A 20,918-nucleotide genomic window follows, 5' to 3' on the forward strand; every position below is an offset into this window, starting at 1 on the left:
GTTGGCAGCTGAGCAAAAATACTGCATCTGCATCCCAGAATAAAGTGAAAGACTTCTTTGGCAGCTGAATTTCTACTCTTCCTGGCATGTGCCAGCCCTCCCAGTAGCAAGGAGTTACTGGGATTTTGGTTCTGGAGTGCAGTGCCAGGGATCCAACTTGGAGTCTGAAACTGCTGCTTTCTTTGGATGCTGAGATGTGGAGGTTGAGGTGATGCAGGACAAGAAGCAGGAGTGCAGGGATTGTGCGGGTAGGAACCACAGGAAAGATGGACAAGGAATTGCACATGTACGTTTTGGTTTTGTGTTATGAATAAGGATGTGCCTTTTCTCCTGCTCTTCTCTGTTCTATGGATTCTGCAATAAACGTCCCATGTCAGTCTTTGTTACTGTAGTGGCAGGATCATTACCTCAAGTGGAGCGTTTTGCTTGAAAAAAGAATGTTTCTACAACAGCAGCTGGAGTCTTCTGTCATCTCTAGGTCTTCAGTTGCAGGATGACCAGGATAAATTTATGTGCATGCACAGTATTTTCCTGTGAAAGATTCTTCTGCAAAAAAACTTTCATTAATGCTCAGTTATCAAATATGCTATATACTGGGTGTAGTACTGCAGTTGAATGTAGAAATGAAAAGGTTAAAACCTGAGCTATGAAAGACTTGATTGTGATGTGTCATTGGAGCAAATGGCTCAGAAGCATGATACTAAAGGAAGACTTTTCCTTTATAGTTTTATTAATACTTACTGTGATAGACATTCAGAACTCTCCCTGTTAAGGCTTTTCACTTCTGTTCAGTTTTATGTTCACAGGAAAATTATTTTTGTTTTTCTTTTCTTGTGTTACAGCTTGGCACTGCAATTGGCTTTTTGTTGCCACCTGTTTTGGTTCCAAACACGCCTGATGATCTCGATCTGATGGCACATAACATCAGCATCATGTTCTATGGAACAGCAATAGTGTCCACACTTTTGTTCTTCTTAACAGGAGTTGGTAAGTGTTCTGTTATTGTGATTTAAATGACGACCATAAGGAGTGTTTACAACATGTTACTTAAAGCATCTGAGGTGGCTTAAAGTAGTTGAGGTTACATTTTGTTGAGGTTACATTTTCTCCGGTTTACTTGTGTGCAATTACCTGTTGCCCCGGGGTTAAGTATCCACGAGTTTAGTGTATGCTCTGCTTCCCTGGGGTGACCTTTCAGAATATTTGGATCACTTAAGCTTTTTGCTACAAGGGTATTATGATATAATGTGAATTCTCGCTGTTGATCTTAGAATTCAGATACAGAGGTCTAGACACATTGCAGAAAAAGTCTGTGTGTGACCATATGTTGGTAGCAATGAGATGTAACCAAATAGACTTGACGTTTCAGTGAGCAAATCTAGAATGTATTTTTTTCATGGAAGTGTTAAAACACCCAAGTTTGTCTTCTGAAATTCATCAAACTGAAACACTTTGAAAAGAAAAAGCATTAGTCTGGTAAAGATGAGTTAAAATTGTTCCTCCTTCTTTTTCCCCAGTGTTTGAAGAAAAGCCCATATACCCTCCTAGTCACTCTCAAGCAGTCCTGCGAACTGTGCCTCCCGAGGATTACTCCTACAAGCGGTCGATTATTAACTTGTTCAAGAATATTCCATTTGTACTTTTGCTGATCAGTTATGGTAAGTGGTCTGCTGAACAATTTAAACGCGTTCCAAAAGCACGTTTTTTGTTGTGGTGGTGCTTTCTTTATGAGGGAGGGAGTGTCAAACTTTTTCTTACTAAGCAGGCAATATTAGAAAATCCGGCAGGATTCAAAATACCATTTGTAGGTGTGGTGAAGATACTTTACTTGGCAGACAAAAGGTTTTTCCTCTAATGTGAGTCTTAAATATCAAAATATTAACTCTTTAGGGTAGCATATCTGTGTGGCTACACCTGGAATGACCAAAGCTTTTCTTTTATTACTGCAGGTATTATGACTGGAGCATTTTATTCTGTTTCAACATTATTAAATCAGATGATAATAAGTCATTATAAGGTAAGTTGCTTGGATCTTTTTTTGTTTTTCTTTTTTACTGTACATTTGCAGAGGTGGTACTTTAGTATTCTATAGGTGCTATGTGTGCACAGAAGTTTGGTTTTCTTTATACCCCCCTACAGTTTCTTGCACCATAGAGCCATGGAAGTCAAAGGAATGCTTTTGCTTATGACTGCCAAGAGGTCTGAATTTGACTCTGAGTGGAAGCAAGTTATTAATTAGCACCATATAAATATTTGTTGAAAGGGAGAAGAAGTGAACGCTGGGAGAATTGGCTTGACACTGGTGGTGGCAGGAATGGTGGGTTCGATTATTTGTGGTTTGTGGCTGGATTACACTAAAACATACAAGTAAGTGTGGGTAGGCATGTATGGGGTTAGGGGTAGGAGAGCGGTGCAATTGCATTAGAAAAATACTGTAACCTTAGGGCTGAAGTGAACTGATGGTGAAATGCAGTTCATCCCTGATCCTTTAGCAGCCTTGATGAAGACTAGTTTCTGAGGCTACAGCAAAAGCTCGAGAGTCTTGCTGGTTTTTGGCCAAAGGAAATGAGGGAGGAGGATGCAAAGATGTGAAGGGGATTTTTGATCTCCTGTCTCTTCAGGAGTGTAAGGCTGACAAGGAAAGCACTATATGTCCTGTGTCCAGGTGGCCCAGTGGGCTCCTTTTCCTAGGAAAGTACAAAGGCTCCAAACCTACCGTGCATAGTTTTGTAAAATGAACAGTTGATAGGTTCTCATTTTTTATACCACTCCTGGTCCTGTTAGTAAGTGTAACATTTGCTTTAATTCAGAGGATGACCACAGAGCAGAACTGTCTTCTAGGATAGGAGTTCCTGGGTCCATCACCCATGGTGTGGTGTCCCCCCAAGAGTGAGCAGTGTCCTGGAACTCTGCTTGTGGTGGAGTAGTTCTCCCCTGTGACTCTTAGTACATTATGTGCAAGAGCTCTAGAAACCTAATGGATGTTAATGGTGTAGATCGGCTTTGTTTCTGCATGTGTTTTGGCTTATAAATACATAGTGGTATGTGCTTTAATATTTTGGATGACATTCCCTATTCCCGATTAAAAAGAAATAGAACATTGTAGTGAGATTTGTTTGGCTTGCCTCTTAGGCTGACTTTTGTCGCTAGTAGTGTTTGATATGGCTGCTCATGTTGTATAATGGGCAGTGCTGAAGAGTGGCTGAGAGGTACAACATGGTGGAGAACTAAAATGGCCTTAAGGTAATAATAGTATCTGCTGTGATTGTCCACTCTTTGAGAGTCTGAGTAAGTCTCTTTAGCCTTATGACTGCTTATGTGAAGCAGTCATATAACCAAGGCAATAAAGAGTTTGGGAAGGGATACATTCTCATTGCATAGTATGTTTGAGTCAGAATTACATGAAGCAAATTTTATAGCTGTAAAATGTCAGTTGTTAGAGAGTAAGTAGTTACTCTTCCATGCTTCAGCAATGTACTATGACCTTATGTTAACAATGTTAATTTTATTTTTTTTTCTTGGTTGGGTTGCAGGCAAACTACTTTGATTGTTTACATTCTCTCTTTCATTGGGTTGCTGGTATTTACTTTTACCCTGGACCTCGGATACCTTATAGTAGTGTTTGTGACCGGAGGAGTACTTGGGTGAGCAATTAAAGATGACTAGAAGACTTGCTGTAGTTCTGTTCAGAAATAATATTTAACCCAACTAAATTATTCTACTGTATGTTCTGTTGCCATCCTCTCAACCTGTGCCTATAACTTGTGGTACAGATAGGGTTTACTTGGGTTTCACCTTCTGTTACATTAGAATAAATCTAAAGTAACTCACTTTTCAGTGAATTTCATTTAACATTTTTATGGGCCTAACAGAAGTCTGTATGTGATCAATTTGTTCCAATTCAAAAAGCTGCCTGCGGTAAAGTAGGTTCTTTCTGTTGACCAGTGGATGCATGATTAGAGTTTAACTGAGCAAATCTAGGAAGACTGTATTGTGTGCATTTTGGTTAATCTGTATTTTGATAGCCCAAGCAATGTGCTGGGTGCTTTGTTCACTCAGAAGAACGTGAGCACTTCTCGTAGATGCATAACCTAAAAGGCCCAGGGAGGGCTGAGGGAATAGTGCTGTATCCAGCCATGCAGTTGAGGACTCATCAGAGAAGGTTGTTTCAGAGGCATGGAGTCCAGGTGGTTATGAGAAATGGGACAAATATGTTAAAGCACCTTTGTCCTAAAAAGAGACATGTGGGTAGAATTGTTGGATGAGCAGGCAGAGCAAGAATCACGTTAGGTCTTGAAAACAGAATTCAGAATGCCACCAATTTCAAAAAACAATGTGTTTATATTCTTAGCTGTAGTAATAGATGAAGGCCACACCTGTCATCCTTTTACTCTCCTCTTTAACAGGTTCTTCATGACTGGCTATCTCCCACTTGGGTTTGAATTTGCTGTGGAAATCACATATCCAGAGTCTGAAGGCACTTCCTCAGGTCTCCTTAATGCATCAGCACAGGTTATATAATTTTATTTCTTCAAGTGAAATACTGTTCTTGATAGCCACTCTGCTTGAATCTGTGAAGGCTTTCTTAGAGTTGGCTGCTAAGTCTTTTATGTTGTTGTAGTCTTCATTTTTTCAGTTTGGTTTTTATAAGATGTGTCCTGAAACTTTTCAAGGTAAAGGGATGACTCTCCTATGTGATCCTGATGAAATGACTTGTTTGTTTATAGATATTTGGAATTATCTTTACACTTGTTCAAGGAATACTCACAACAGACTACAGTCCTCGTGCAGGAAACCTCTTTCTTAGTGCTTGGATTTTTGTGGGCATTATTTTAACAGGTAATTATTCAGAAATATAAGTAATGAATTCTCTTAATGAAAAAAATATGAAGGTTTTTTTTAGACAGTGAATTTCTGGGGAGTTTTTAGATGTCTCGGGTGTCTATGATTTAAATATGTGTCTTCCCGTCTGGGCTGACAGAAGTTGTAAGTTCAGGGTTTGTTTGGTTTTATTTTCTTTGTTTTTCACTTTGTCTTAAGGATGATGTTGCTGATACATGAACAACCATGTCACCCATTTCTTGAGTCATGTTTTGAATTTGAGGCAGATCTTTGTCTCCAGAGTAGGATAGCAAATGTAATCACACTCATAACAGGAGACAGTTTGCAGTTTTCTACATGAAAGAAACTGCTCGTGTGTTTCTGAACTGTACCACTGATTTACACGTGCTGATACTTACAAATATGCTGAAAGTGCTAAAATAATTAAGCTTTGCTTTAAGTACTCATGGTTTAAAAGCTTTTGTTGTCCTTTTCTGCATGTGCTTTGTGAGGAGCAAGTTCCAATTGTCAGTAAGTTCAAACAGCAAAAGAGCAAATACGGAGATTTTGAATATGTGCTAAAAGCAGTTTCCGTCTGCTTGCACGGTACAAACATTTCCCTTGAAATACATGTCATTGCAAAGTTGTGAACCAGCTTTCTCTTTATGTTTTTGTTTCAGCCTTAATAAAGTCAGATTTGCGAAGACACAATGTGAATTCAGGGATTCTAAATTTGGATGTTAAAGCTGTAAGTGGTGACTTCTGCTATGATTGTATTGTCGTGCTTGAATACTTGGCTTCTATTGGCATAATAATATTAACAGCAAAAGAGTAAATAATGAAAACTTAGGACTGTTTCTATGCTCTTTTGGAACAACAAAGCCACGTGGGATGCTGCACCTGGATATCTGCTTTGCCCCTTAGCTCCCATGAAAAAACCTAGAAGGCCACCTTCTCTCAGATTTACCTGAATTATAAGTGGCTAACATTAATCTCTGATTTTATTTCTTGAATATTGCTTTTTCATATTTGCAGGTAGCATTGTAAATTGTGAAGCCTTTTTGTGGGTTGGGTTAGGAGGCTGTGTTACAGACTATATATATAATTTAAAATACCTGCTGTCTCTTTAAGTGAAGTCAGTGTCTCATGAACAGAAGTCATGCTGCAGTTTCTATACTGTGCTCCCTGAAGCGCTGAGTCTGTTCTGCTGAGCAACCTTTCGATTTAAATGAAGAGTGAGCGCAGCACTCTGCTGTTCAGGAGATCCAGAGAGCATGATTCAGCAGCTTTTCCAAGTTATCACAGTTACTGATAGAAATAGGGCTGTCACTGGAAAGTTTTCAGTTTGATCATTTGGGTCAAGGTAATGAAACAGCTTTTTGGAGTCAGATACTGCAAGATCCTCTGTCACGCTTACTTTTACGTGTAGGTGTCTTGCATATATAGCAGCTTCTGATCATCTGTGATCAGGTGCATGCTGTTAGTGTCTGCATAAGGGTCAGAAACTTCCAAGCTGGTGCTATATGAGCTCACTGGAACCTAAAACCTGTGCAGCTGTGTGTGCACAGTGTGGCACCCTGGGGGTTTACCGGCCTGGGTCAGGGCTGTTTTTGGGGGTGTTCATGCTGACTACAGGCAGTGGTCCATGACTTGTCTGTTTTCCGTTATCACCTTGTTAATTAGCCCAGATTGTCACACACCTTCATTTATGTTAGCTAGGATATAACAAAAGCCTGGAGTCCTTGCCCTGATACTACCATAAATAATTGAGAGCTGCCTGTGTTAATAAGGTACTATTGTACTTCAATGCCAAACCTTGATTATCAAGTTTCTAATGTGTTTAAATGTAATGGAGAAAAAATCTGAAAGTTAATCTCCACATGATAAAGATCTATATAGAGTAATTATATACTTTAGAGTTATACTTAGACACTCAATTCTCTATTTTTGCACTGGTTTTTTTTTCCATTACACAGAGAAGGGGAAATAGAGCTTTCTATGAAAGCCTAATTTGGATAATTAACTGCATATACTGTTGGAGTCTAGCCTAATCATTACCCAAGAATACTGAGGCTGGGAATAACTTCTCCTCAATAACAGCTTAATTCCTGCTTTTTTTTTCTCCCCTCTCCAGGTTCCAGTTGACAGTCCTGTAGAATCTGAAAGTACTGCAGTAAAAAGTCAGTCAGCTTTATAAAGCTGAAAGAAGGTGACTTTGAAATGCACAAGTTTGGTTGGATACTGAACAATATTAATTAGTGTAATCACTGGATTTGTGTGTATTAATTGTAAAATGTATTTGGTGATACGAGCGATAGTTGTGCAGTGGAAGCTATGAAGATACTCAGTTGTTTTTGCCCAAGAAACAAACATTTCAGTTTTGTATGGAATATTTATTCACAGAATCACTTAGGTTGGAAAAAACCTTCAAGATCATCGAGTCCAGCCATTAACCCTACTATCCCAAGTCTAGCATTATTTCAACAGTTTTCAAGTTGTGCAGTTTCATGAGTAAAGAGCTGTGTGATGCTCCATGCTAGGGAGACTTGTGCATTCAGGATGTACTCTCCATGCTAGGGAGACTTGTGCATTCAGGATGCAGACTTGAAAAGATCTGGAAGCCTGAATTACAGTTGTCATGATCAGAAGTATCTAATCTTTTCTTGGTCGGTTTTTGCTAGTGCATTTGAAAAGTCAGAGTAGGTAGCTGCACAGCTGGAGGATGTTCTCAAGTTCCTTTTTTTAAAAAATGTATCTGTATTTTTAATATAAGCCAGTGGTTCCTTCTGGGAAACTGTTTATAGCACAATGCTGGAACCAGGAGATTATTACAAAAGTTTGCGTTTCACACTTTCACCTGACATGTCTTTTGCCTTGAAACTTCCTGGTAGATATCAGAAGGCAGATTAGAGAAAACACTCTCCTGTAGATTCATTGGAACATTTTTTGGGGAGTTTTAAGGAGTTTCCCACTACATAAACTGAAGAAAAAGCATTTCTTGTTAAGTAAAGTAAAAAGGAGCAGAAAGGCCTTTGATACCTCTACTGTGAAGTATTTATAGACAATGGAACACGACTACATAGGGTGCCTCCATGGAATATTCTATGTGCTTTCTCAGTTAAAGTGAGAGAGGTATGAATTTACAAAGAGCTGGTGCCTTTACTTTGTAAAGAAGATCCTTGCCTCATCTTGAGTTTAACAGTGCTGCTGAAGAAATTCTGTTTTGTGTGTTACACCTCCTGAGCTGAATATTTGTGATGTGTCAGAAAATGTGTTTAGTCCTTTTTTGCATTTATTTCTCAGCATCATGAATGGTATAATTTGTCATGTGGAATTTTTATGCTTGCATAACTTAAAACATGTCTTTTGGAGTTTGTTAAAAGCTGTAAGAATACTGAAAAGAAAATAGTGATGTTTCATTCGTTTCAATGAAATATTTGCTGCTTATGTCATGCATCTTAGCTACAAAGGAGCAGACTTTGTTAACGTTCACCTTGTGAATTTGGGATGTGGATTTCTTACTGCAGTGCTTTTGAAAATACTCTCCTTTACCTTGTGCTTTCTCTACCACCTAGAGAATTGATGGCACTACAACAATACTGAGGCCCTCCTATTACTGAAAAACTCAGACCTGAGTTAGCAGACTTTTTCAAACATTTAAGCTTTAGCAGCCTGTAAGTTGAGTCTGCAGGTGAGTGATCAATGATGCCATCTCTCTGAGTTCCCACAGATGTAGTGCCATCCAGAAGGTGGGATCTTACTTGAAGTTTTCCACAGATAGTTTCAGTTGGGTATGGGGACATTTTTAACTCCCAATGTAGTGGTTTAATATGATAAGTATCATTAAGTGCTTTTCTTTTGCTTGTTTCACTGTAGCTTTAGAATATCCTTTTTGATATAAAAAGAACCCTGTAAACTTAGCTTTCTAAACTTAGCCTCTAAACTTGGTGATCTTGGTTTAGCCTTTTGTAATGACAAACACTTCAGACATGGGAAGACTGAATGGCAGTATACATATTAGCACAAGCTAAGCATGCTTGGAACACTTGCCTTTCCAAAAAGATCCATCTCTCTTTGCCAGGTCCAATGCCAGACAGAAAATGGACACACCTTGCTGCTTTTGGAGAGGCAAACTCTGTAAGAAGAGCACTCTGGTGAGGTAGCTCAATATAGGAAAAATAACTTGTAGATAGTAAAAGAGGAGGCAAAAGTATAGGAGTGGAAGTAGTGGTGCTTTTGTGATGTCATTTTTTTACATATAATCACTTGCTGTGGTGTAAGCTGCCCCATCAAAGGATCTACACATTTTCAGCTTGCATGAGCAAAGTAAGAGTTCCTGCCTGTTGATGTGTGTGGGTGGCTTTTCTTTTGGAAAAATATTAATAATATGTGCCAAAATAGGTACATTATTCTGCAAGGTACAGATTCGGTAAATATTTGTGTTTGTAACCCATGGTTGCTTTATACTTCTATTGCAAAATCTTACCATGGTAATTTTCTTTGCAGTTTGGGGGAATTGTTTTAAAATCTTCAATAGAAAGTGTTTGGCAGTATCTGGAATGCTTTCTGAATTGTCCAGATACACACTGTTCAGATTCAAAGATTGATCTTCTTTCTTCCTTTTTAAAATTTATTTTTAAATTCTTGTAATCACTTCTAGTTTCCAGTTTCTCTTGTTATGTTTAGCTGATTATTGAAAAAATATTCTAGCCCCTCTGCCTCCTTGTGTTTTTATCTTCTGCCAAATTACTTGACTACACTCAGAAAAGGCCCAAACAAGAATTTGGCATGCTGGAAACTCTGCTAAGTCCCTGAAAAGAAAATATTATTAATAATGAAGGCGTAATTACATCTTGGATTTAATACTCCCCCTCTAAAAGTAGCTTGAAAGTCGGAAACCTGTGAGTTACTTCCAGGCAACGATAAAGTATTTAAATAGAAGGCTTAGCAGCAAAATAAAGAGTGAATAAAGAACAGACCAGTATTTTATGCAAAAATCTTAATATCTGTTTGTCAAGAAACTGAGATTCTAGTTCATGGCAAAAATAAATTTGGGGTTGCTGGGGCTTTGGGTTTTTTTGCTTTTAATTTTTTCTTTTAAACTATCTACCCAGTCAAACATCCATCTGGAACTGAAAATAGGGTTTCTGACTCTTAGTCTTGAGATTCTGGCTCAGCCCTCCAGTAAAGAGTGGATGTGGGATTAAAGATCATAACTGTTTACAGAGGTAATAATTTAGTTAATGGAATTTATGTCAACTATGAGGATAGAGTGCAAAATCAAGTGAGGAGAGGCATCCCAGTCCCATGCTTCAGCTTTTGCTTTTCAATGTGCTTTTAAGTGCTTCAGGAGAACTCTAGAGAATGCAAGAGAAGTCATGTAATAGTGACCCTAAGCAAGGAGGCTGGCCCCAGGTTTCCAAGGACTAACTAGGGTGTTTAGTTGCTGACTTGCAGCTACAAGATTCAGAGATTGGCCTTTAAAAAAAAGTCTATCTTTCTTTTTTTCTTCCAGATCATGTTAAACTTTTGCTAACTGCAGTGGGTCAGAGCCAAAGAACGTTGACCCATTTTTATTTAGGAATCCTAACATGGTCTTAATCTCATTTCTGTCTGAGTTTGAAAATGTCAGACCTGTAAGGCATAGTCTGGAATTCCTGCAGTTGGGAGCTTTAACCTTGGTTCTTCAGGGCATTTATTTTGTAGATGAGTGCTTATCTTCAATAACAGCTCTTTCTGTTGCTGAATTCTCCTGTTTTATGAGGAACAAAGAACAAGGGAAAAAGTGGGAAGAATACATCTTAATAATTTCAGGCTAATAGGGCTTTCCTAACTTCATTTTCTTGGTCATCTCATTTGTTCAAGACAGTCTGTTGTTTCAGAGACAATCACTGGAGTGTGTAGTTAGAGCTGCCAGCCCGTATTGCCTGATGAAAAAATGCTTTTTGAGAAATCTTTAGACTATTTTGTGTTTCTATGACCAAATGAAAGTGAGTTGAGCTATAAGCATTTATTGCTTTCATTTTTCATTCCGTGAACTCGTGAGTTCTCCTGTGTGAATGGGAATGTGTGACCTTTTTCATTGCTGTCCTTCAATACATGTACATAGAACCTTTTGAAGTGTTAAAGGTTACTAATGACTCAAGGACCACAAACTAAGTTATTGTATCAGTGTACTTTCCCCACCACCACCATTCAATCTGAAGTCTGTGAAGACAGAGAATTCATGTTAATGCATGAATTGGAATTGGTTAAGGAAAAAATATTCCTAAGAGAAATGTATTTCCATGTGAGACCCTTGTTATTTACTGTATGTGTCTTAGTTCTCATGAATATAGCAAATACTTTTGCTGTAATTTGTTGGGTTTGTTAGTGTCCTTTGCTTCAAGAGAAAATTAAAAATTCTTTATTAATATTCTCTGATTGCAATATTGTACATATGTGTATGTGTGGGTGGCATCATTCCTTACCAATATATGTTACTAATAAAGTGTATGACACGTAACTTGATTTGAGCCAAGATTGCCGTTTTTGACAGCTGCTGATGCAGCTAATGGTCTAAAAATTACTCTTTTTTTTTTTTCCTTAGAAACTGCCATTTAGTAGTAAGAAAATGTTGTAAGTGTATGATATACTGTGTCATGAATAAACATGCGTGCGTATTTATATGCAGAGTGTTTGTATGCAAGGTATATAAATGTATTCTACACGAGAGTATTGGCTTTTCTCAGGGCATGGAATTAAAATTATTAGCATTGGTAGAAGAGTTGCACTGCTCTAGCATGTTGATTTCTCCACATTTGCTTTGGAAAAGATCTGTGAGGAAAAGAAAGTGCAGTTAATCCCTAAAGCAGAGCAAAATCAAAGACAGCTCCTTAAGGGTAGTACAAATACAATTTTAATACAACACCCAGCTGTAGGCAGATGATCTGGGGAGAGAGTATAGAGACCTTGCATGCAGGTATGGCCCAACTTTTGTTTCTAAACCTGAAATTGTCTTCAGTAGGAGCACATTAGGACCCTTGTGAGCACTCTGCAAGGGTTCTGTCACTTATCCGCAAGCATTTAGCCCAGCAGAGCAGCTGTGAGCCAGGTAGGTTTGAGGAACCTGACTCAAAGGAAGTAGTGACTAAGAAAATGTTCTGGCTTTGTTTTGTTTTCGTTTTTTTTTAGTCTCTCTTTTCCACAAAACGAGCATTATCTCTGAGCTATTTTTGTATCAGATTCTTCATAGAAGGAGGCTGCAAGTGCTGCAGAGCACAGGAAACACAAATCTTCTGTCGTAAAGCACCGCAGGCATCTAGTTCAACAGTGGGGTGAACTCTCAGGTAGGCTCTTCCTTTCCCAGCCAGGACTATAGGGTTGTATTCCTCTTACAGTCACTCTGTAAAAGCTGTGGGTTATATCCCAACTTAGCATTGTGACTGTAGTGGTCCCACAGCTGGGAAACACAGCAGATTATTATTGCTTTTAAGTTTTGTTTTTTCTTTTTTTGCAGATGCTTCTTATTTCTCAAAATAAAACATCAGAAGCCTCATCATGTAAGTGGGAGATGTGAATCCTGACTATGATTAGTCAGACGATTTCTATAGTATGGAGGAGGCCCTATTTATCCAAAGCTAACAAATGTTACCCCTTCCAGAAAGTTATGTGGTTTGTGCATGGTTAAAATAGGCAAGTGCCAAACAGTCTAGCTGCTTCCTTGGCTAGAAGGGTTTCTTAGAACCTGCTGGATTTCCTTCTGGCTGTGCTTCACAATGAGCTAATCTTATCTGACCATGTTCTAAATTAGTATTTGTATCTTCAATTAAACAACATACTTCAGAAGACAAAACAGTAATATCCTGAACTTTGTAGGAAGGCCTTCAGTGGGTATGTCACAGTAAAAAAAAAAAAAAAGGCTAACTACTGGCAATGGTTAGGTATAATTACTGATTTGTTAGTAACTATATATATATATATATACACATTTGTGAGTAATTGGCCAATACTTGTTTAATATTGGATGTGGTCAAAATTCAACCTCTAGAATGGCAGTTTCTGGTGTTTTCTCAATAAATTGCGTCTGCTTGTGACAATACTTAGGCCATAAAAAAAGGTGGAAAATAATATCTGTCAGTATTGTGGCCTTGCATTACGAGTTCTAGAAACAAGCGTAAGACCCTACGAAAGCTATAAACTCTGTGCAGATGGAGAACTATCATGAAAACAATTATTTTTTAAAATACCTGGTTAAAGATGTCTTGGGTGCCCAAAAGTGCTGTTGCTGTAGTTCTGCAGGTTGGAGTTCATTTGCTTTGTAGATAAGGCAGTAAAAGTGCATCCTAGTGAACTGAATTTGTAAAATGGGAAGGTGTAACTGGAAGTCACCTTCTTCCATGCCTAGGTGACTTTGGTCTAGTGGGAGGTGTCCCTGCCTATGCAAGGGGGTTGGAACTAAGTGTTCTTTAAGGTCCCTTCCAACCTAAACCATTCTATGATTCTGTGATTCTATGATACCTGTTTTATCACTGTAATAGCACTTTCTTACTGTTTTGTCTCTCTTTATATTTTACATGAATTTGTGTGTGTATCCTAAAAAAATACCTTATAAAAGTCATGTAAAGAAGAGTCTCAGGTGAGACTCGGTCAGTTGAGTAAAATATCATTGGCATGATTGGACATAGCAGCTGGAAATAAATGCTTTACCTGAGTAAGAAGAGTAAACTTACTGAGAATGAGATCTCTGGATGATAGTTCAATTCTCTATGAAGGTGTTCCTTAATGGGGAAACTGGCTTTTACCTAGAACATTATATTGCAAGCTTTTTCTTCAACTGACTTGTAGAAACAAGATTGAACTTGTTTCTATTTTGTTTCTTGCAGAAACAAAATATGAACTAGTTTCATAATTACACATCTGCTTTGCTTTCAAAAGTTAGGTAGGAAACTACTTGGTGAGCAGCATGATTTGGGGATGACAGGGGCTACCCCTGGTTCATACAGCACTGGGAAAGGTGTTGGAAAAAACCCCAGGGAAGTATCCAAAGCTTCATGTTTTCCCAGCCTGTCTTAGACTGAACCAGAAACTTTCCAATGTCTTTTTTCAGAGTGGGACAAGTCTTTAAGGTTCTCAGATGCTGATCAGCACTTACAAGTACTGAGAAGGTAGAAGAGGGACTGCAGATGAGTGAAAAAAATTAAACTGTCCAGCCTGCTGCCAAGGGAAAAAGTTTCTGCAGTTTCTAAGCCTGTGCATATTTTCTCCATTAATTCCTGGAAGGTAATTTGATTTCTTCAGAATAATTAATCAGCTAATTCTGAACCCCACAGATGTTAGACAAAACCTACACATCCTGTGCTGAATGAAGAGATATTGTCCTGCTAGGGTGACTCACCTTTGGGTGATTAACTGGCTCCATGGGACTTTAATTTGTATTTATTCTACTCCCCAAGAAGAACTAAAGTTCACTTAGGGTCCTAATGCTAAAAGCCTGAAATTCACCTAGAGGTTAATGCATAAAGCCTAGCAATCCATTAATTTTTCATCACTGCTCCACTGAAGTTTGAGAAGGGTAGAGGAGGCCCAGAAGGCTCAGAAGGTTAACAAAGTTACCCAAACCAGACTTGCCAGGGAAGATAAGGATTTGATTTTGGGGAGCAAAGTCCCTCATCTTCAGGGTGATTTTTCTGCCGATCTACTCCATTTGCTCAGGCTTGAGCTGTAAGTATCTCATTAGTCTTGAAATATCTATGTGGATGAAGAGGACGGAGAGCATTACGGAGCTCCCTTGAAGTCTGCAGCTTGCGTGATTGCACTTATGATGTTCCTGGTTTTGATTCCAAAGGCAGAAAAGAGTCTGTAGGCTTCTTGAGTTTGCCACCTACCTTTGAAAATGAATCTAATTTGTGTTGGCACATAAGAAAGATGACTGAAAAAAAAAAAAAAAAAAGATTTTGCTCCAGAATTCCTTTAACAGCTTGAAGTTTTTTAAATGACCACATTATGTGAAATTTAGCTTCAGGTGCTTCACAGAATTCTCATGGTTGGAAAGGACCTCTGAGATCACCAAGTCCAACCATCAACACACAAAAAAACCCCAAACAAAACCCCAAAAACCAAACAAACAGAAACAACCATACACTCCACCAAAAAACACCCAGAAAAAACCCTCTACAACCTTGGCCACTACCCTCGAGCAGATCAACACTCCCACCCAATTTGGTGTCATCTGCAACCTTACTGAGAGTGCACTCTATCCCTTCATTCAGATCATTGGTAAAGATATTGAAGAGTGGCCCCAAAACTGAGCCCTGAGGGACACCACTGGTGACTGGCTGCCAATTAGATTTGACCCCATTTACCACAACTCTTTGGGCACAGTCATCCAGCCAGTTCTTTACCCAGAGAAGAGAACAAGAGTACTTACACAGTGTTTTGACTAATGTTCAATCATTCTCTAGTTAGGGAAAATCTTCATCTGCACAATACTGCACTTCTTGAAGTGATGCTTCAGATCAAAATTGCTCAATGAAATCATCAGTGTCATGATGATATCTTGCTGTACCATGTCATTGGGAACAGAACATATTTCTCTCTTTGCAGGTTTCACACAACACCTAAATTCAAAGGTTTGGGCTTGAGACATGTTTTATTGCTAAATAACTTTTTCAATTCACTTTCAAATAGTGCCTGGAAAGACAAGGCATTTCAAGAATTTTAATACATAAGGACAATGATTATACAGAGCATTTCCTGATCATCATCATACTATTCCTAGAGGGCACATGGTATCTGGTAACAGGACCGAGCTGCTTAATTGATTTTTAAACAGCATCAAGAATTGTGCTTCTAATATTAAGTAGGGAGAGGTTTTATTGCAATACACTCCTTGCTCTCTGCAGGTGGGGATGACTCAGGTGCTCACTTGGCAGTGAAGGCTAAGTCCCAACTCAGCTTTGGTGCCACCACTGCCAGCTCCTCTGTGACAAAGGCCAGCAGGTGCTGGTGATTGCTGAAAACAGAACTCATTTTTGGTTGCAGATTTTTTGTAGCCACTGCTTTTATGTACAATCTATAATTTTATTATGCAATTCCCCTGAAAACAAGTGATTGTGCTGGGTAGTTTACCCTCTGACTAAAGGTTAAGGAAGAAGTAATCAGAAAAGATAGATTGCAAAGATATATGGAAGGTTACATTAGTGTTTCCCTGTTTTTATTAGCAGAGTTTTCTGCGGAGACCAAATCATGTGATATGGCAGCAACTAAGACCTTTACAGCAAACTGTGTTGACATAATTATTTTCCCAAGCTACAGCAATATTTGAGACTTAAACTCTGGAACAAGGCAAGAAAAGTAAGGCAGGCTAGTGGTGACGCTCATGTACCACTCAGAAACAACAATTTAATCTTTGATGCCATCAGTTGTAGATCAGAGTGTGGCAACTATAATAAGTACGGAAGAGGAAGGGCTCTTTCACTGCCAGCAGAGGCTTAGGCCAAGTGGGACACGCTGACCTGCAATGAGGGTGGAAAGATAAAACTTGCTGACCAGTTTTTGGGGGGACTGGATTTAACAAACTTTTCTTGCCTTTGATTTTTTTTTTCCAGTGGCTGGAAATCTTGCTTACTGGAATAGTCTGAGTTCAATTAGAGTCCAGTTAAACAAGCCCATCTAAAATAAACACTAATGATTTGCTGCAGTATAATTACTGCAGCAGGTCCTGGACTGGTTCAGGCAGAAAAAAATAAATAAATACTGCTAATGTTCTTCATTGCTAAAGCCAAACCAGCTGATGGCTGTTATTTCTGCTAGACCATTGCAAAGTAAATAGTACGCTAAGAGTTTCCAGTAAGGGCTACCTTGGGGGAAGCTCCAAGGAAGCACACCCTCAAGCATTCCTTTTATAGCTTTTTTTTTTTTTTTTCTTTTTAAGTCTGCTTTACGTATTTTTTTCCCAGCGGTCACACTGATGAATACATAAAGTTCTCAGTGGTTACGCAAATCACTCCTGCAAACTTGCATCAACAGGCATTCCCATGGCTACATCCTTATCACAGTTTAACCTTGCATTTCATTAACGAACAAGTCCCATTCCAGCATAACTTTCGTTTAGGAAAAAGCCCCAAACAAACATTTTATTTTCCTTTTCAAGATTCAAACGAGGTCACTGTGGTCTTTTCAGGAAATGGGCAAATGTTTGCGTAGCAATAATGCAATTAGGCAGGTAAACTCTCAACCTGCCTTGTCCTGCTTCTCCTGCAAAGCTGAAGCACCTTTGTAGGATTAACCATTTTAGACTTCTGCTGCTTTTCTGAGCATGCAGTGGCTCCTAAATTCAGGAAAGGCCATTAAGATCACTTGGCCTGGCTTTAACAGAGCAGTGTGCCCAAGCTGGGGACGCTTCTGAAGTGCCCAGGCTCCAGGCTTTTGCCACTGGCTGCTGCCAGCCACAGGTATTGGGTTTATTTCCTGCTCCACCAGTAACTGACCTGCCTTTCGTATGCTTGGTGCTGGTACAGGGACCTTTAAGTGTGGAGCACTTGATGTCCACTTTTGCCGACCTGGATGACAGCACAGGTCCAGATCTAGCATGCTGCCACTGATGTGCATCTATCTGATGGAAGCAACCTAAACTGCCAAGCTCTTGCTCAGGTGCTGCAAGATCATTCCTTGGCTATTGCTTCCCAGCCCTCCTTGGATGGCAGCAGATGTGAGCACCTCTTCTTGCAAAAAAGCAAACCTCAGCTGTTCTTGGAAACACCACAGGGCCTGGCCCGGGAGGGGTCAGGAGGCTGGGCTGCATATTTTGCTGCAGTGCTCCTGCCAGTCTTGCTCCTCCTCTTGTTTTTGGTGCTCCACTTGTGTGTTCTGGCAGCACAGAGAGGCATTCTTGTTCACAGTGAGATGTATTTTAACACGGGTCTGTTGATAGCTGAGTTGGGGCCAGGCCTTACAAAGATCTTACAAAAGGCTGGAGCTGTGCTAGCAGAGAGCCTGCAGAGCAGAAAACCACTGCACTTCAAAGCAGTGAAGTGGGAGTGTGTGCAGTGCCTGAGACCTCACGGGCACACATCACAGCAGTGGCCCATTCCCCAGCACTGCCAGCAGGTCTTTCCCTCCACCCAGCACAGCTTCCTGCCTTCAGGCCAGATTGGCCTGAAGCCACTTGCCAGGGAAGCCTTCTCCTGCTGGGTCTTAGCACTTGCACCCAGCCAGCAGGAAGGGCTGCATGGAAACAATGGGTAATAGAGGAAGTGTTTTCCCAAATAAGCCCACTTAAATACACAAAGCAACTGTCTCCATGTGCATGGAATATTGCAGGGCAGTGAGGGTTTGCTGTGCGGCAGGGCTGAACTTGTCAGCGTCTGCAAGAAGATGCTTGCTGAGGAAGGAGCTAGTGGGGCTCCTTGGGGGGACACTGAGGTGACACTTTTGGAGAAGAAATCTTCTTGGAGTAAGTGCTGATGTTGATATCACCTTGCTGCTGTGGTACAATTAAGAGCTATTAATTTTCCCGCAGTTGGTTGTATAATCGCACTGCAGGGCCTTCTGAATGCTGCATTTAAATTAGTCTGCAATTGGAAATAGTGAAAGTTAAAACCCTCTTACATGATTTTAAGACCAAATTAGTTCCTTTAACCCAGAAAGCAGCTGTGATAGCAACAAGTGCTGCATTAGGAACAAAACTGTAGGTTCAAGGTGTTATTCCGAGCTAGATTTAGAGAGCTACCTCCATGCAAAGTGGCTGGATTTCAAAATAAAAAGGCTCTGGCCTGCTGCAGCAGAGGCTGGGCAGCAGCCTGGCTGCAAAAAGAGGGGCAGCCCTAGCAAGGTGGAGGAAGAGCTGTGAACAGAGCAGGGAACAGGCCAGCTATTCTGAGAGTTATGTATTAGGTGGTCCCACCAAGTGAAAGCCATTAGATGCTGGAGGGTTGCAGGGAGGCACGCTGCACATCTCACCCAACTCTTACTCATCTTGAATGCCTGTTCATAACTAGTACCAGATAGGTCTTGGGCTAAACCTTAGCAACATTCTTCTATTTTTACTCTTAATTTGTGGCTGGGAAGAGGGTAATTAAGGGTAATTAGCTGTGGGATCTTATGGACTCTGCTTTTATCCCTTAGGCTGTTGTTTCAAAGATGCTGTTAATTCCAGGATCTCAGCTAACTTCTGCCCTGCCTATCCAACCCACAGCTGGCCTTGAACACACTGCTGGCCTCTGGGAATTCAACTTGTCCATCTTCAGTCTGAGCACCAAGGAAGTGCTGGGAAGATTTTTCTCTTTCAGTCCTGATCAGAAGTGGTCTGTGTGCTCTAAAGGGCTGCTATGGACAGAGCTGTGGTGTCCCAGCCATGCTGTGCCTCTTACCTGTCTGGCCAGGGAGAGCCCTTCCCTCTGGCATGGAGCATGCCCTGGCATGGTGAATGCAGAAGACTTTGAACAGAAAATCATATAGCATCACTCGGGTCTCACCCTTTCAGGGTGGCTAAGAAGTGGTTAGGCGTAGGAAAGCATGATCTGAGGGTTCCTGTCTGCTTTGAGCAGTGGAGCAGCCATGAGCAAGGCTGTGGGACCCTTATCGTGGCTGCCTGTTCCAACAGTGAACAAGGCCCTGGGACAAAGATGACTGCCAGCTGGTGCCTCAGCATCCTTGATGATGACTTCCTGCTGTACAGTCCCAGCACTCCAGACTGTCACGTGCAACGTGCCCCTGAGCTGCTCACACGTGGCTGATGCAACCTGCACAGTCCCACTAATCCTAAGATCCAGGTCTGAATGATTTTCAAGCTTTCCCCTGGCCCTGCTCCAGCGAACTTGCAGACATTCTCGGGCCTTCCTTCCCTCAACACTGCCTTGCCTGAGCCTCCCTCTGCTCCCTGAGAGCCGTCTCCTCTGTGGCTGCAGTTATCTGCATCCTCTCCTGGTCTCAGTGCTTCATCAGCTCCCATCTGGAGCTCATGTTGGGGCTCTCACATCTTACTGATGTGCAGCCTTATCTGCACGCCAGAAGGAGAAGGGGATGGCACTTCCCCTGGGATCTGTCTCCAAAACCCAGCAAGTGGGGGGGGGCTGCAGGTTACCTCTGGCCAGCTTTGGGGCATGTTTGCTCTCCAGTTGCAATGTTTGCTTGATCATTAGGGAAATGCAGGATATAGTGGGGTGGGTGAAGACTTCACAGCAGCTCTAAAACCATTCTCCCCCAGGTTTTGTCACCATTTACACACCGAGCGCCCATGTTCAGTTCAGGGGCTTCCCTAGACTGAAGTCTCCTGGGCTGAAAGCTGACACTGTGCAAGCTGTGCAAGCTGCACAAACTGAACCCCTTGGCTTGCTCCAGCTGATGGAACAGCCTTTCTCCAGCCTCCCTTACATTAAACCTCCTGATGAGATTCAGGCATTCCATGTGGCCAGGATGCAGCAGGGAATATTACTGGTAGGGTTCACAGAGACATCAACTCCTGTGGAGAGCGATTAGCACCTCAAAACACACCTGAAGGCTCCTGAGAGCCTTCAGGAAGCTGATTAGGGCACTGGAGAGATTTATTTCTGGCAAGAGATGAAAATCAGTACTCGCAGGTGCTGGGGAGATGCACAGGTATGTGCCCAGCCTGGCTGGGAGCAGGGGAGTTGGGAGTGTTGGTGGTATCCAAGTGCATAGGCAGGGGATGGAACAACATTTTTCAGACTATTATTTATTTCTGATGGGGGGGTCACCTCTAGCTCTAGGACTTGCATTAGGTTGACACTGTTGTGCTTGACATGAAGAGCTAAAAAATCCCCCTCCAAGCATGGAAATAAACAAGTGGTGGCGATGGTGGCAGCAGCCTGGGAGTCACCTGCCCAGGAGGTGCAGCAAGGCTGCTGTGTGAAGCCCCGGGGCAGAGATGGGTTCCCTGTTGCTCTCGCCCGCAGCTCCATCACACCAGGCATGGGCAGCAGGGCCAGACGCCGTTGTTTCTGTGGTGTGAGCAGCACACGCAGACGTGTGAGGTGAGTCCCTTTGGCTGCTGCAGGGGGATGGAGGCAGGACGTTGCTGCTGAGCGTACCTCGGAGCGACTGGCTGTGATCTGAGCCACGGCACAGCCACCCGGCCCTCCGGGACTCCCCTCGGT

The 20,918-nt window shown here is 41.2% G+C and overlaps 1 protein-coding gene across 1 annotated transcript; it reads left to right on the forward strand.

Moving 5' to 3' along the window:
* Nucleotides 1-211: 211 nt before the first annotated feature.
* FLVCR1 (feline leukemia virus subgroup C cellular receptor 1) lies at nucleotides 212-7,018 on the forward strand. Its single transcript, XM_009994796.1, has 10 exons — nucleotides 212-286; nucleotides 843-987; nucleotides 1,518-1,658; nucleotides 1,950-2,017; nucleotides 2,264-2,367; nucleotides 3,534-3,644; nucleotides 4,407-4,512; nucleotides 4,728-4,839; nucleotides 5,502-5,569; nucleotides 6,956-7,018. Exons 1-10 carry the CDS (start codon nucleotides 212-214, stop codon nucleotides 7,016-7,018), a joined length of 993 nt encoding a protein of 330 aa, XP_009993098.1.
* The last annotated feature ends 13,900 nt before the right edge of the window (nucleotides 7,019-20,918 follow it).

This window comes from Chaetura pelagica, unplaced genomic scaffold, assembly GCF_000747805.2.
Source record: "Chaetura pelagica isolate M959 unplaced genomic scaffold, ChaPel_1.0 scaffold2, whole genome shotgun sequence".
Taxonomy (NCBI): Eukaryota; Metazoa; Chordata; class Aves; order Apodiformes; family Apodidae; genus Chaetura; species Chaetura pelagica.